The sequence below is a fragment of the Pseudonaja textilis genome, chromosome 5 (assembly GCF_049901715.1).
Source record: "Pseudonaja textilis isolate UNSWEBS1 chromosome 5, rPseTex1.2, whole genome shotgun sequence".
NCBI classification, from domain to species: Eukaryota; Metazoa; Chordata; class Lepidosauria; order Squamata; family Elapidae; genus Pseudonaja; species Pseudonaja textilis.
In genome coordinates this window covers 22,349,045-22,363,901 of record NC_141994.1, presented here as the reverse complement: position 1 = coordinate 22,363,901, position 14,857 = coordinate 22,349,045, and the positions used below count along the sequence as shown (strand labels likewise).

The 14,857-nt window shown below is 41.4% G+C and overlaps 1 protein-coding gene across 6 annotated transcripts in view; it reads left to right on the top strand.

The window, feature by feature from the left end:
- The window catches only part of RELN (reelin), a 357,738-nt gene that overhangs the window by 197,731 nt on the left and 145,150 nt on the right, over positions 1-14,857 (top strand). For all 6 annotated transcript variants that reach the window (XR_015743791.1, XM_087934256.1, XM_087934254.1 and 3 more), the window contains 6 exons: positions 823-1,031; positions 5,720-5,848; positions 7,302-7,411; positions 8,738-8,804; positions 10,693-10,926; positions 11,576-11,737. Coding sequence is in view for 5 of the 6 variants with exons in the window: in XM_087934256.1 (XP_087790382.1) it covers positions 823-1,031; positions 5,720-5,848; positions 7,302-7,411; positions 8,738-8,804; positions 10,693-10,926; positions 11,576-11,737 (911 nt within the window). In the remaining variant the exon portion in view is untranslated. The remainder of the gene's footprint in view (positions 1-822; positions 1,032-5,719; positions 5,849-7,301; positions 7,412-8,737; positions 8,805-10,692; positions 10,927-11,575; positions 11,738-14,857) is intronic.

Below are 14,857 nucleotides of genomic sequence, written 5' to 3'. Positions count from 1 at the left end.
AACTAAAGATTCTATGTCTCAATGCCTTTGGGAGCTATAATTTAACACCAGAGTGGGATAAATCAGGATTATCTTATTTTACATTTCGGTAAAACTGTAGTTCTAGATTTCTTGCATGCCTTTTCACTAAAAAGCACAAATACCCAACAAATACTTAGCAATGTTTATATATTTAGTATATAAGTACGTTTACCTATAGATAAGTATATGTAAGTTTATATGCTTAGTATATAAACATTCTTGTGTGTATTGCTTCCTAACATACTTCTGAATGTTTAAGCATCCACAAAAGAGACCTTAAACAAGATGGATCAATGATATCAGCAAGTATTGTGGGGCCAATTGACAATAGGCTCAGGGCCATATGGATTGGAAATATGAGGAAGGGGCCTTCATCCTGCAGTGGGGAAGGAGAAGAAAGAGGGTGAAGGTGAGAAGGAGGAGGAGGAAGGAGGAGGAGGAGAAGAAGAGGAGGAGGAGGAAGTGGGAGGAAGAGGAGGGGGAGGAGATGGAAACGAATCAAGGAGAGAAGCAACCTAAAACCAAGGAGAAATTTCCTAACAGTGAAAACAATCAATCAGTAGAATAGCTAATAGCTTGTCTCCAGATGTTGTACTGGAGGTTTTCAAGATGAGTCTGGGCAGAAGGTGAGGCTTGGTTAGAAATAGTATAGATCTCCTGCCTGTGCAGGGAGTTGGACTACAAGACCTTCAAGGACCCTTCCAACTCAATTATTCGGTATATTCTGCATTTGTCATTCTTTTGCTACACCCTGGAAACTTGTTTAAATTAACCATCCGATTTTTGTTGTTTCTATCTAAGAGTCCCTCTTTGGTCTCAGTTGTCATCAGTCCAGAACTTCAGACTCCGGCAACCAAATTCTGCCTCAAGCAGAAGAACCACCAGGGACGGAACAGGAATATCTGGGCTGTCGATTACTTCCATGTCTTGCCAGTCCTTCCTTCTACTGTTACACATATGATCCAGTTTTCCATTAACTTGGGCTGTGGAACCCATCAACCAGGCAACAGGTAAAGCAAATCCAGGTGGCATTTGGCAAACATAATCGGTTCTTTAATTTGTGCAGGCAGTCTTCAACTTACAGCAGTTCATTCAGTGACTGTTTGAAGTTTGCCTTTTTTTAAAAAATGTGCGTCAAAAGCCCTGTGTGTATAACTAACTAGCTTGATCACCGTGCTTCGCTACGAAACTATGTGACCTGGCTTAGTTTTTTGGGAGGAAAATAAGAGAGGAAAAATTCTGCCTCTGCCTACCAGAATCCATCGGTATTCATCTGGCTAGCGTCCTGTCAGTGTCTGAGAGAGTTGAAGGCTCACAAAATCTCCAGAACCGTAAAACCTACAAACTTGAAATTTGGCACATATGTTTCTCTTGGCCTCTAGATGCTCACTAAGAAAGGATTTTTCAAAATGACCATCAGAGCATTAGTATTTTGTATATTATTATTATTAACCCGCTCTGATGCTAAGGAGTTCTACTCCCCCTCCCCACCTGAAAAGAAATCTGTTCCAAATGCAAAACACAAGCAGAGGAGTTTCAGTTTTAGTTTCACAGCACCAAGCAGCTTTAGTACAGAACAGTTGAGCTAAGCCACGCCCAGGCTCCTTGCTGTCTCCTTCTTGCTCACACCGCAAATACTGTTTCAGTTTCCAAACAGCCCTCAACTTTCTCCCACACTGACAAGACACTAGCCAGATGAATACCGATGGCTGCTGGTAGGCAGAGGCACAATTTTCCCCCCTTATTTTCCTCCCCAAAAACTAAGCCCATAGTTTCATAGCAAAGCACGGGTATCGAGCTAATAAATTAATAGGGGGAAGAAATAGTTTAGAAGTTTAAACCAGGGCTTTGTCTATCGGGTGTCTTCAGAAATAGGGGATTCCAAGAAGCTAGTTCCCTACCTCTTCTGGAAACGGTGATTCCAAATCCTTTGGGATAAAGGAGGCTGGTGAAAAAAATCCCCTTTTTCATCATTCCTGCCATGCATTGTCGCTAATCTTTCGACTCTGCTGTACATTTATATGCAAATGAGGGCCTTCTTGATATAGATATTTATTTGTTCTGCTGGTGCTGAGCATGATATTACTGCAGGATGGGGACCTAAATTGTTTCATTTTTAGTAAATGGCGCTGAATAGAAGCTGTAATATGAATAATTCTTTTTTAAATGAAACTCTCTTTTAAGATACATGGATCAGCATAATTTTCTGCTTGATAGTGAAGCTCTTTGATCTCTTTTGAAACGTTTTTTTTTTTTTTTTTGGTTGCTGTTGTTCCCTCAAATCCACTTTTTCTTTTCTTTTCTTTTTTTACGAGTTGCTAACTCTCGACCCATCTCATCTGAATTTCAAAAACAATTTGGCAGCGCAGGTACCGTGAAAGCATTATTTTGAATAGCACCCTCATTTCATGACTGGGAATGTGTAGGAAACCCGGCATAAATATACGAAGAAGTGAATATGGTCCTTGGGGTACCCATATAAATTTTTACCTCAGGTGGAACCAGGGAAACCTCATAGGCTATTTAATGCAAATTTAAAATACCAGGCATAAAATAACGGCACAAAAAAGGGCATTCTTCAAGAGAAGCCATATCTAGATAAATGATTCTGAGGTGGGTAAGCCATCTTCTGCTTATTTGGTGTCAAGCTAATGAATTATTAATTTGTTTTAATGCATCAACTGCGGAATTTTAAATGGGGGGGCGCCGTTCGAATTAAATTGCGCCGCTTTACGTTAGGGTACACGCACATTTTTCAAGCGAGTAAATTCCTGTTTAATGCTTCCCCAATTACTTGACAGCTCCCAGAATATAATGAGGCTCATGCTTCATCCGAATGAGTGTAACTGACTTTCATTTTTAATAATGAGAGGCGGCAAAGTTTTCTTAAAAATTCAAGAGTAGGTGTTGTTCTGCGTCAAAAAGAAAAACAAAAACAAAAAAAAACACCCACCAACAAGAGTTAATCAAGTGAAGATCTCTCACCAAATCCCTCATTTTACCCACCTCGGAAGGATGGAAGGCTGAGTCAACCTTGGGATTTGAACTGCCAATGACAGGAATTGTGCGATGGCTAAAGGCAGCATCAACTTTCTTGGCAAGCATGTATGTAGCAATAGCAATAGCCCTTAGACTTATATACTACTTCACAGTGCTTTATAGCCCCTCTCTAAGCGGTTTACAGAGTCAGCACATTGCCCCCAACAATCTGGGTCTTCATTTTACCCACCTCGGAAGGATGGAAGGCAGAGTCAATCTTGAGCCGGTCAGGATTGAACTGCTGGCTGTGGGCAGAGTTTGCCTGCAATACTGCATTCTAACCCCTGCACTACCACGGCTTAGATAGCAATAGCACTTAGTCTTATATACTGCTTTATAGTGCTTTACAGCCCTCTAAGCAGTTTTACAGAGTAAGCCTCTTGCCCTCAACAATCTGAGTCCTCATTTTTTACCCACCTCGGAAGGATGGAAGGCTGAGTCAACCTTAAGCCTGGTGGGATTTGAACTGCCAAATTGCAGGCAGCCAATAGTCAGCAGAAGTGGCCTGCAGTACAGCACTTTAACCACTACACCACCAAGTCTCTCCCCAGTGCTTTATAGTACTCTCTGGGCAGTTTACAATGTCACTATGTTGCTACAACAATCTGGGTCCTCATTTTACTGACTTCAGAAGGATGGAAGGCTGAGTCAACTTTAAGCTGGTCAGGATCAAACTGCTGGCTGTGGACAGAGTTTGCTTGTAATACTGCATTCTAACCACTGCACCACCACAGCTTAGATAGCAATAGCACTTAAACTTATATACCACTTCACGGTGCTTTACAGCCCTCTCTAAGCGGCTTACAGTCAGAGTATTGCCCCCAACAATCTGGGTCCTCATTTTACCAACTGAGGACTGAGTCAACCTTCATCCCCATCAGGATCAAACTCCAGGCTGTGGGCATAGTCTGTCTGCAATGCTGCATTCTAACCACAGCTTCATCAGGGTTCCTGGCAATATGTTTACCACTCTGCTTTGACTGCCCCGCGCTTTTACGGGACAGGAGATGGCACGAGATGATTGACATGGGAGGTCAGGGAAGAGATGCTGTGAAGGCCTTCTGGCCCTTCGAAGCAGGTCTCCTGTGAGGATGAATAGCATCCTTAAAGATGGGGACTTCAATTTTGACTGGTGGGAACTGTGGGCAAGATCTCACTACATTCTCCGCAATGTCCTCTAGCCAATGTCTGCCTTTCCCATTTAGTTTCCAAAAATGCTTATGTTGACTGGGACATCCATGCACAACTTAACCTTCATACCTTCTAACGCTGAATCTAGTCAATATAAAGCTTACCGATAAAGTAGAATATTTGTAGATCCCCGTTGAAATGAGAGGTCCTTGGTGGTCTCTGAGCTCAGTGGTTTTCTTGCAGGTGTTTCAGTACATACCCCACTCCCTTCTAGCTAAACTAGCACCAAGGTTCAAAGGACCCCACAGTCCTCCTCATCCTTCTCCTCTTCCTTCTCCACTCCACACACCCCACTCCTCTCTAACACTAATGATGTTACTTAGCTTGGTAATGAAACATCTGCAAGAAAACCACCAAGCTCAGAGAGCATCAAGGACCTCACAGTCCTCCTCCTCGTCCTCCTTCTCCTCCTCTTCCTCCTCCTCCTCCGCCTCCTCCTTCTTCTTCTCCTTTTCTCCTTCTCCTTCTCCTTCTCCCTCCCCCTCCTTTCCACAAATCCCATTCCCTCCTAGCAGTGATGATATTACCTAGTTTGGTAATGAAACATCTGCAAGAAACCAGCCAAGCTCAAAGACCACCAAGAACCTCTCATAAGCAAATTAACCTCCCATTTAGCCTTCTCACCCCTACCCAAAGTCATCTGAGGAACCTATTGTTGGCAGAACGACACCAACCTTTCCTCTCAATTTCTCTTGTCCTGGCTTCTCATCAGTCCTTAATGATTTTCAGTGTTGAGTAGAATTTAATCAAATGTGCCGGCAGCATAAGTAAGGCTTAGACGCATTGTCAAACATACCCATCAGCCAAACACTTTCTGGCGTGGGTAGCCAACTCGTGTTTTGGTGCCTCATAGTTCATCTTGAATGTTCAGCTTTTCAGTGCTCCCAGGAACTTCATATTTCGGCATCTGGAAGATCTGTTCAGAGTAAATTCAGCGCCAGCAAAGCAAACACAGATGACTGAGGTTTCATTTAACTTCTTTATAAACATATAAAGTAAATTTTACAATACCAGTTGTAGATTTCTCCAACATGGAGCAAACTCAAAGAGAAGCAGACATGTTACATGAGCAGAACAGCAACTCAGGAGCTCTGAAACAGACATCAGTTTCACTTTAGTTCAGCAGGCAAGCAGAGGAGAGAAGCAGTTTCATTCTCAATAGACAGACTCAGAGCTTAACATAGCTTCAGAGCTGCAGAGCTTAATGCAGAGCCAAGCCTAGGCTACTTCTAGTTTCAGTTTCCAATCAGTCCTCATTGGCTGACTTAGTTGCTATGCCTATTCATTGGCTGACCTTGTTACCAAGCTCTATTCCAGTTCATGAATATACTCAGACAAGATCTATTATTTAATAAGCCATGATTATAAAGCTTTCATGCATTCTTGGTGCAAATACCAATTTATTGCTATTTTAGTCCAGATAAGAAATCAGATTGTTCTCTTTTGTGTCTTTCTTTTTTGTTGGCAGTGTTAGTTTGGAATTCTCCACCAACCACGGACGTTCTTGGTCATTACTTCACTCTGAATGTTTGCCAGAGACATGTTCTGGATCCCATCTTCCCCATAGCACTGTCTATGCATCCGAAAACTACAGTGGGTAAGGGAATGTTTTGATGCAAATATCTCTGCTGAAAAATGATGAACAAATTAAATTGTTCATAATTCTGTGAAGATAACAACCTCTTCTAATTTCTTCTCTCTGGCAAACCAAGGCAGTTAAATAAGGGTGTGATGTTAAAAAATGTTCTTCTCCCAAAATGAATAAAAGGTGCTTCCATCTTCAAGGATTTTAGCTATGAAAATGGACTTGACAGAACAATGCTTAGTTTTGGAAGCATCTGTCAAAACTAGGTTTGTGTTTTAAGAAAAAAAAAACTAGTTATAACCAAATATTGTATTTCTAGAAATTCTTTCTGAACTGAAAGAAACAATATGGTAGGTCTAAAACACTTGGTGGAAAAATAGATAATAGATAATATAGTTCTTTATTGGCCAAGTGTGATTGGGCACACAAGGAATTTGTCTTGGTGCAAATGCCCTCAGTGTACATAAAAGAAAAGAGACATTCGTCAAGAGTCAAGAATCATAACATACAACACTTAATAATAGTCATAGGGTGCAATAGGCAATTAAATCATACTAGGAAACAGTCAATACAATTCATAAGGATACAAGCGACAAAGTTACAGTCATATGGGCACAAGTGGAAGGGGATGGGCGATAAGGAGTGATGAGAAGATTAATAGTAGTAGTAGTACAGACTTTGTAATAGTTGGACAGTGTTGAGGGAATTATTTGTTTAGCAGAGTGATGGCCTTTGGGAAAAAACTGTCCTTGTGTCTAGTTGTTCTGGTGTGCAGTGCTCTATAGTGTCGTTTTGAGGGTAGGAGTTGAAACAGCTTATGTCCAGGATGTGAGGGGTCTGTAGATATTTTCACAGCCCTCTTTTTGACTCGTGCAGTATAAGATTGTTCAATAGTGATAAATTTTGTGTGTTGAGAAATAACCTGGGTAGGATTTATACCATTACGTCTATTCTGCATTCTCATCAAATTTAAATCACTACAGGTAGTTCTCCACTTACAACAGTTCATTTAGTGACTGTTTGAAGTTACAATGGCTAGTGACCATTCTTCATACAACTGTTGTAGCATTCCCCCTGATCGTGTGATCCAAATTCAGATGCTTGGCAACTGACTCATATTTACGACGGTTGCAGTGTTCACGTGATCTCCTTTTGTGACCTTCTGACAAGCAAAGTCATTGGGGGAAGCCAGATTCACTCAACAACCATGTTACTAACTTAACTGCAACAATTCACTGAAGAACTGTGTCAAGGAAGTGTGTAACACAGGGCAAAACTCACTTTGCCATGTAAAATGAAGGGCACAATTGGGATTGTAAGTCTAGGACTACCTGTAATGAAAAACAACCTTGTGTTGCTTGTAGACGGAACTGGAATTTCTGTGTTTCATTTCAGCCAAACGACTTTACATTTTAAAACCAACTTGTCACTCTAAAAGTAGGAAATCTCATCTCTTTTGTTTCAGGTGGAACCGTATAACTATTCCCCTTCCAAATGCAGCCTTAACCAGAGATACCAGAATCCGATGGCGACAAACTGGATCGGTTCTTGGAAACATGTGGGCAATTGACAGCAGTTAGTAGTATTTATTACCACCGGTGTTGTCTACATATTACCTGTTCATCTGTGTGTAACCTTTAACTAGGCCAGGGGTCGGCAACCTTAAACACTAAACAAGAGCTATTTGGACCCATTTCCCACAGAAAAGAAAACACCGGGAGTCACAAAACATCTAAAATGAAGATAACACTGCACTGTTTGCCAAAGTCTCGCCACATATTAAGCATACCGGTAAACCAGTCTCATCAGCAGTGAAAGCAAACGAATCTGCCCATGTACCATTACACATTCTGTTTTCTTCTGAAACTTTTCTTTCCTTGGATTTATCCATGGTTAGACTACCGGGGGCCCAAAAAGCTCACTAAATTGCGTGTTGGCAGGTGTCGCACATTGGTGGTTGCGACACATATTTTGAGCGACAGAGAGCTGCAGCAGAAGGATGAAAAAAAGTCATAAAAGGATGTGGGAGCTTCATCACTAGAAGCTTTCAAGAAAAAACTGGACTGCCATCTGTCAGAAATGGTGTAGGACCATGATGGTGAGCCTATGGCACATGTGCCACAGGTGGCACGCAGAGCCATTTGTGTGGGCACGTGAGCCCCAGGCAAACTTACCTCACTGCGCATGCGTGTGCCTCCCAGCTGACTTTTGGGCCTTTTTCAGCCTGCCAGAGGCTTGAGGGAAGCTTCTGCAGGCTTTGCAGGCTAAAAAATAGGCCCATTTCATCACTTCCTGAATTTCCAGAAATACTAGAAGTGATGAAACGGGTCCATTTTTTGGCCTGCGAAGCCTGCAGAGGCTTGCCTCAAGCCTTTGGCAGGCCGAAAAAGGCCGAAAATCAACTGGGAGGCGCAGTGCAGGTAAGGGGGTGGCCAGGGGGAATCGTGTGCACATGTGCAGGGAGTCGTGAGGGCCCCCATGCACATTACCTTCTGGGTGCTGGTATGTGAGCACATGCGCACAATTTTTGGCACAAGAGCCCAAAAGGGTTAGCCACCACTGGTGTAGGGTCTCCTGCTTGGGTAGGGGGGTTGGACTAGATGACCTGCAAAGTCCCTTCCGTCTCTGTTGTTCTGTTTTACTCTGTTCTGTTCTGTTCTATTCTATTTCTATTAAATCAAGTGCAATCACATGGTAATGATCAGCACACAATTGAGCCTGTAATTACAACCCATAATTTCAGGCTCAATTACAGTCGTAAGTCCAAGACAACCTGTATGTACTTAGTCTTGCTAGATACAGTGTAATGAACTTTGTATGCACTTCACTTAAATATGCCCAAAGTTCTGGAATTTAACTTCAGCACATTTATTTATTTATTTATTTTCCCCCTTCCTGCAGTTTACATTGGTCCATCTTGTCTCAAATTCTGCTCAGGGCGAGGTCAATGCACGAGAAACGGTTGCAAGTAAGTGTGATCCTAATGCATCAGTCAGCATCTCTGTATTCTGTAAAGCTGCTTTCTAGGTTGTAGGACAGCCTGTCTTGTGAGATTACAGCTTCTCCTGATAGCAGAATCAGAATCTTCCACACACCCCACCCCAAAAATGACAGATTCCTGATTTGCTTAGGTCAGACATACTGTATTTCTACAGGAGATTGAATGCTTGGACTGTCACGAAGTTAACACAACAGCCTTAACTGGAATTAGAGAGAAAGAGAGGGAAAATGTTTATTTTAGATTCTAATTAATTGTCCCTCATTGGAATGATTATTTTCCTATTTTTTTCCAAGTCATGAAAGTGGTAGCCCTTTTAGGTTTTATCCAGTCTGATTTGAAACTTATTTTGCATGTCTTTATTGTTCAGTCGCACTGTGGAAATCCTTTTCCACGAAATTATAAGAAAACCTCTCAGAGGTGAGATTGTCTCTGGCCGCTAAAGAAGAAGAGGGGATGTTGTGCACTTGCGAATAGAAGTGGAACCACTGTGGCAAAAGAAAGCAAAATTGGCATTAATTGTAATAAGTGCCTTGGGTTTAATTGCAAAACATCTGGAACGCCACTTGAATATCATTGTCATTGACAAAATCCCCATCGGTCAATTGCAAAAGGCAGCTTTACCTGAAACATTGTACGTGCTGCAACAATACCTTTAATAACATTTAAACAACCGTATCTATCCCAGTTCCTTGAGAAGGATTTGATAGCTGGATAAAAATGCTAAACCCAGTCTAAACATCTGGCTGACTGTGTGACCAGCTACAACAACAACAACAACAATCATAATAACAACAACAATAATGACAGCAGAATAGAAGAGAAAGAACTGGAGAAGATAACAAATTATAAAGACCTACAAATAGAATGACTATGGCAAAGGCAAGCAAGGGTATTACCAATAGTAATAGGCATCTTGGGTGCAATCCCCCCAAAAGTGGAGCACCATTTCAACACATTGGTGGCATTGACACATTCACCATCGGTCAATTGCAGAAGGATGTTTGACTTGGAACAGTTTCCATCCTGCGGAGATATCTGTAGCACTATCAAACATCCAGATTTGCCTACCCCAGGTCCTTGGTAGGGACTCGATAGGTAGACAAAAATGCCAAACCCAGTCTGAACATCTGGCTGACCATGTGATGAATAACAATAACAATAAAACAACACCATCATCAGCAACAACAACAATAATAATAATATCAAAATTCTATACTTGTAGTTAGTCATAGACTATTTAATTTCATTTTTTGAAAGAAAAAAGCCAGTTTGGTCTGGTGGTTAAGACACTTGGCTAGAAAGCGGGAGGCCGTGAGTTCAAGTTCCACCTTAGCCATGAAAGCCAATTGGGTGACTTTGGACTAATCACCAGGGGATTGTGAGTTCTACTCCTCCTTTAGCCATGAAAACCACCTGGGTGGCCTTTAGGCCAACACCAAGAGGCCGTGAGTTCAAGTCCTGCCTTAGGCATGAAAGCCAGCTGGGTGACTTTGGGCCAATCACCAGGAGATTGTGAGTTCTAGACCTGCTTTAGCCATGTTAGCCAGCTGGGAGCCTGGCCAATCCTTATCTCTCAGCCCAATCCATCACATAGGATCATTTTTGTTGGGGGAAAAACAGGGAGACGAAGGTATGCTGGATACATTTGCCACCTTGAGTTGTTCGTAAAATCAATGAAGGTGGAATACAAATAAATTAATTAATTAAAAGTAAAAGTAAAACAAATGAAGAGAGGGTATTAACATTTTGTGGCCTTATAGCTTTGTATTTCTTAAGGATCTCGTACAACATTTGCGACTTATTTCTCTCCAAGGTTGGTCATATTTAGCTGGCTTTCGCTTCTTTCCCTAAACAGGTGTGACCCTGGCTTTTCAGGCCCTGCCTGCGAAATGGCCTCTCAAACTTTTCCAATGTTTATCTCGGAAAGTTTCAGCAATGCCAGGCTCTCCTCCTATCACAACTTTTACTCTATCCGTGGTGCTGAAGTCAGTTTCGGCTGCGGAGTGCTAGCAAGTGGCAAAGCCCTGGTTTTTAACAAGGATGGAAGACGTCAACTCATCACGTCATTCTTCGACAGCTCCCAATCAAGGTAAGTGGGAATAAATGAAAACGAGGCAGCCTCCTTTGAATCCGGTTCTGGATATCTGTTGCTTGGAATTAATCCTTTACCGTCTTCAATTAAAAGGGGAGCTTGTGTTTGATCGAGAGAGAGAGAAAAAAAAAATCAGCGCTTAAATTTTTGATGGCTTTGTATTTTTACATTTAATTCTGGATACGAGAATGCATTTTCATTCTTTTTTTTTTTTTTTGAAAAACCACACTTTATTTGCAAGGCTAAGTGTTTAATACATTGGGGGGTAATTATATGGTGCCTGAGTTTGCAAGCATGCAACATTAATATCAAAAGTGAGTGTGGGAGCCAAGTGCTGCTTAATTATTTAAGGGCTTGTATTTATTTTGACAGCTTGTGGCAGCTGATTAGATCCATTCAATGGCTCCTCCACCCCTCCAGTTCCTAATAAATAATGAAATGCAATAGTGATTGGCATTTTAAAACAATCCGTGCCGTGCTACCTGGCTGGATTGAATAAACAATTTCAACTCCAGGAAGGAGGCATCGGTATTGTTTACTTTAGGTGTGCTTTAATGTACAGGATTTTTAAAAAAATAAGGCAGGTTTGGGAAGAGAATGCTGTGGGAATGGTAATTTATAATGATTCAAACCCTTGTCAAACCAGATTCCTCCAGTTTACTCTGCGACTCGGCAGCAGATCTGTTCTGAGTACTTGCAAAGCACCCGACCAGCCTGGAGAAGGTGTTTTGTTGCACTATTCGTACGACAATGGGATTACGTGGAAACTTCTGGAACATTACCCCTATCTCAACTATCACGAGCCAAGGTAAATGCATTGCTTTAATTTGGGGTACAATGCGAAAGCATCCTATTAGGAATCAGTTCTACAACCTCTGTGCCCAGTGTCAAATTCCTATAATTCTTTTTATACAACATTGAAGATTGAATTCTTTATTGTCGTTGTACGTATACAGTCATTGTAACATACATACATTTGTTGTATGTACACAGTATACATGCAACAAAATTCACATAACACCCAGAGACCAGACTCAACATGCACACACACATGACAATCCCCAAACACAACCCCACCCACCAAAATTCCCCAACCCCTAAAAACACACAAGCATCCACACAACAGACCAAGTAATACTGTCCAACCACTCACTGATGGTGGTCCTTAAGTTCATTGTTAAGTGCAGTTATAACACTGGGATAAAAACTGTTCAGAAAACGTGTCGTCCAAGTTTTAATGGTTCTGTATCTTCTCTAGAAGTCAACAGCTTCACAAAGATTGTAAGCAGGATGGGAAGAGTCTTTGAGAATGTTGTGCAACTTCCTCAAACAGCAAGGTGCAAAGATGTCATCCAGGGCTGGTAGCTGGAGCCCGATGATATTCTGGGCAGTTTTAATGAATCTCTTATAGAGCTTTTTTGTCCACTACAGAGCTGCTCCCATACCATGCAAGAATGCCGTATGTCAGGACACTCTCATTGGATGGAAGTAGATGTTGAGCTAGATTTATCTTCCTGAACATTCTCCGGAAGTACAGCCTCTTCTGTGCCTTCTTCACAAGCATGTTAGCATTCATAGTCCATGAGAGGCCCTCCGAGATAGAAATGCCCAGAAATTTAAAACTACCAACCCTCTCCACCTCCTCACCATTTATGTACAATGGTAAATGTACATCTCTCTTCCTCCTGAAGTAAATTATAAGTTCTTTAGTTTTTTTATGTTAAGTGTAAGATTATTTTCTTTACACCACAGTGTCAGCCCTTGTACTTCCTTTCTATAAGCAGACTCATCGTTCTTATTAATGAGCCCCACCACTGTCGTGTCATCTGCAAATTTAATAATTGCGTTGGTGTTATACAAAGTATGTTATACAACATACCATAGCCTGTATTTACCTGCTTTCTATCCTGCCTTTCTATGAAGAAATTGAGGCTCTGAAGATGTTCTTCCTGTTTTTAATCCCAACAACAATCCTTTGAAGAGGTGAGATGGGGTGATCTTGTGAAGAATTGAGAAGATCTAGGTTTAGTTTACTAGAATAGCTAGAGCAGAGGTCTCCAAACTTGGCAACTTTAAGACTTGTGGACTTCAAGTCTTCATAGCTGGCTGAGGAGTTCTGGGAGTTGGAATCCACAAGTCTTAAAGTTGCCAAGTTTGGAGACCACTGAGCTGGAGGCTGTTGTGGATCTTCTCAGTTCCAACATTCTGTCCAGCGAGGATAGAGAACATCCAGTCTTAGAGTACCTACATGTCTCTCTACGTGCCTTCTCAAGACCATTAGACTCCTGCTTCACTGTGGTTGCTAGGACTCACATCAACCTTTTCTGCCAGTTTTGAAGATAGAAAAAGAAGAAAGTGGTAGAGTAATCCTACTGATGAACGACTGATGGAACTAGACATGTCCAATCCAACAAAGAGAAGAGAAGGATTAGAGGTGATACAATAACTATATTTCAATATTAAAGAGGGTGTCACCAAGAAGAGGAGGTCAACTTATTCTCAAAAGCACCTGAGGGCAGAACAAGAAGTAATGGGTGGAAGATCATTAAAGAAAGATCCAACTTAGAACTAAGAAGAAATTTCCCGACAATGAGAACAATTAAATCAGTGGAATTGTTTGCCTCCAGAAGTTGTGGATGCTCTACCACGGAGATTTTCAAGAAAGGACTAGACAGCCATTTGTCCAGAATGGTCTAGGGTCTCCTGCTTGAGCAGGGGGTTAGACTAGAAGACCTCCAAGGTCCCTTTCCATCCTATTATTCTGTAATTTGGTTATTTTGTTATGTGCGCTTCAAATGTAAAGCTCTCGCAGGTTTTTTCCCACCTAAATGTAATATTTTCCTACACACTGGGCTGGATAGGTGCATTGCGAAAAGGAATGTATATTTAACAATTAATCCAAAGTCTTGTGAAACACCTGTCTTGCATTTTTCATTCTTCAGGGAAAAAAGAACCTATTTTTTTTCCTCTTCATTCCTTGTGTTGGAGGGATGGATGGAGTGTGGGAACTTTGAAATGGTCCTTGTTTTTCATGGCTGAACTTGATTCACAACATGTCAGAAAACCAGACCACATATTATTCTCCAGATTCTTTTAATTTCCTGACACACACACACACACACACACCGTTTCTCTCAAAATTACTTGTTCAGCTTCATCATTTGATCTTCTTGCTAATCAATTAACACATCCTTCCTCGGTAATAAACATGCTATCACAAGATGCTCAAAAGGCACACCCATCAAAGTTCACAAAGATGGCATAAACAGTGCTTTTCAATGTGTGTTTGTGTGTTCTTTGTTACAAGCGAAGATGCAAAGTTGTGGCATAAGTGTGGTTATTGTTAGACCCAGCAAGGGGAAGACGTCGAAGTTAATGTATGAATTTATTCTTTTGAGGGGAAAAAAGACAAGGTTGGTAGGATACCGAGAGTTCCTTTGCCAATATTTTATTATACGTTGATGGGAATAAACATCCCTCATGTTGTTATGCCTCAGCCTTTGCCTTTGCGTGTTTCATGTGGGCATCTGCTGTTATTGATTTATGGAACATCCTCAAAGATGTCATTGCCATGGCAATTAATGTATGTTCCCCATGGCTGTGTTCCGTAATTGTGCCTGGAAATTCAATATTATTCTTAATTTTCTTCACAGTTCATCAAATCTAGGTTTTTGTTGTCACAGCTGCCAGGGAGGTTCTTGAAGGTTCCTTGTGGGCCTGGCTCACCAACCACACAGCAGAAGACTGTTGATTTCCTCACTACAATTAATGTTTATGTGTGGATATTCTTGTTTGGTACCATTCTGCTCCCCACCAGACTGAGAATGGAACTTCATTCAATTTCCTTGCTACAGTGAAGTACATATAAAAGAAAATCGCTTAATCAAGAAATAAAATATGTGCTTTGTTCTCTCTGCCAGCACTCTTT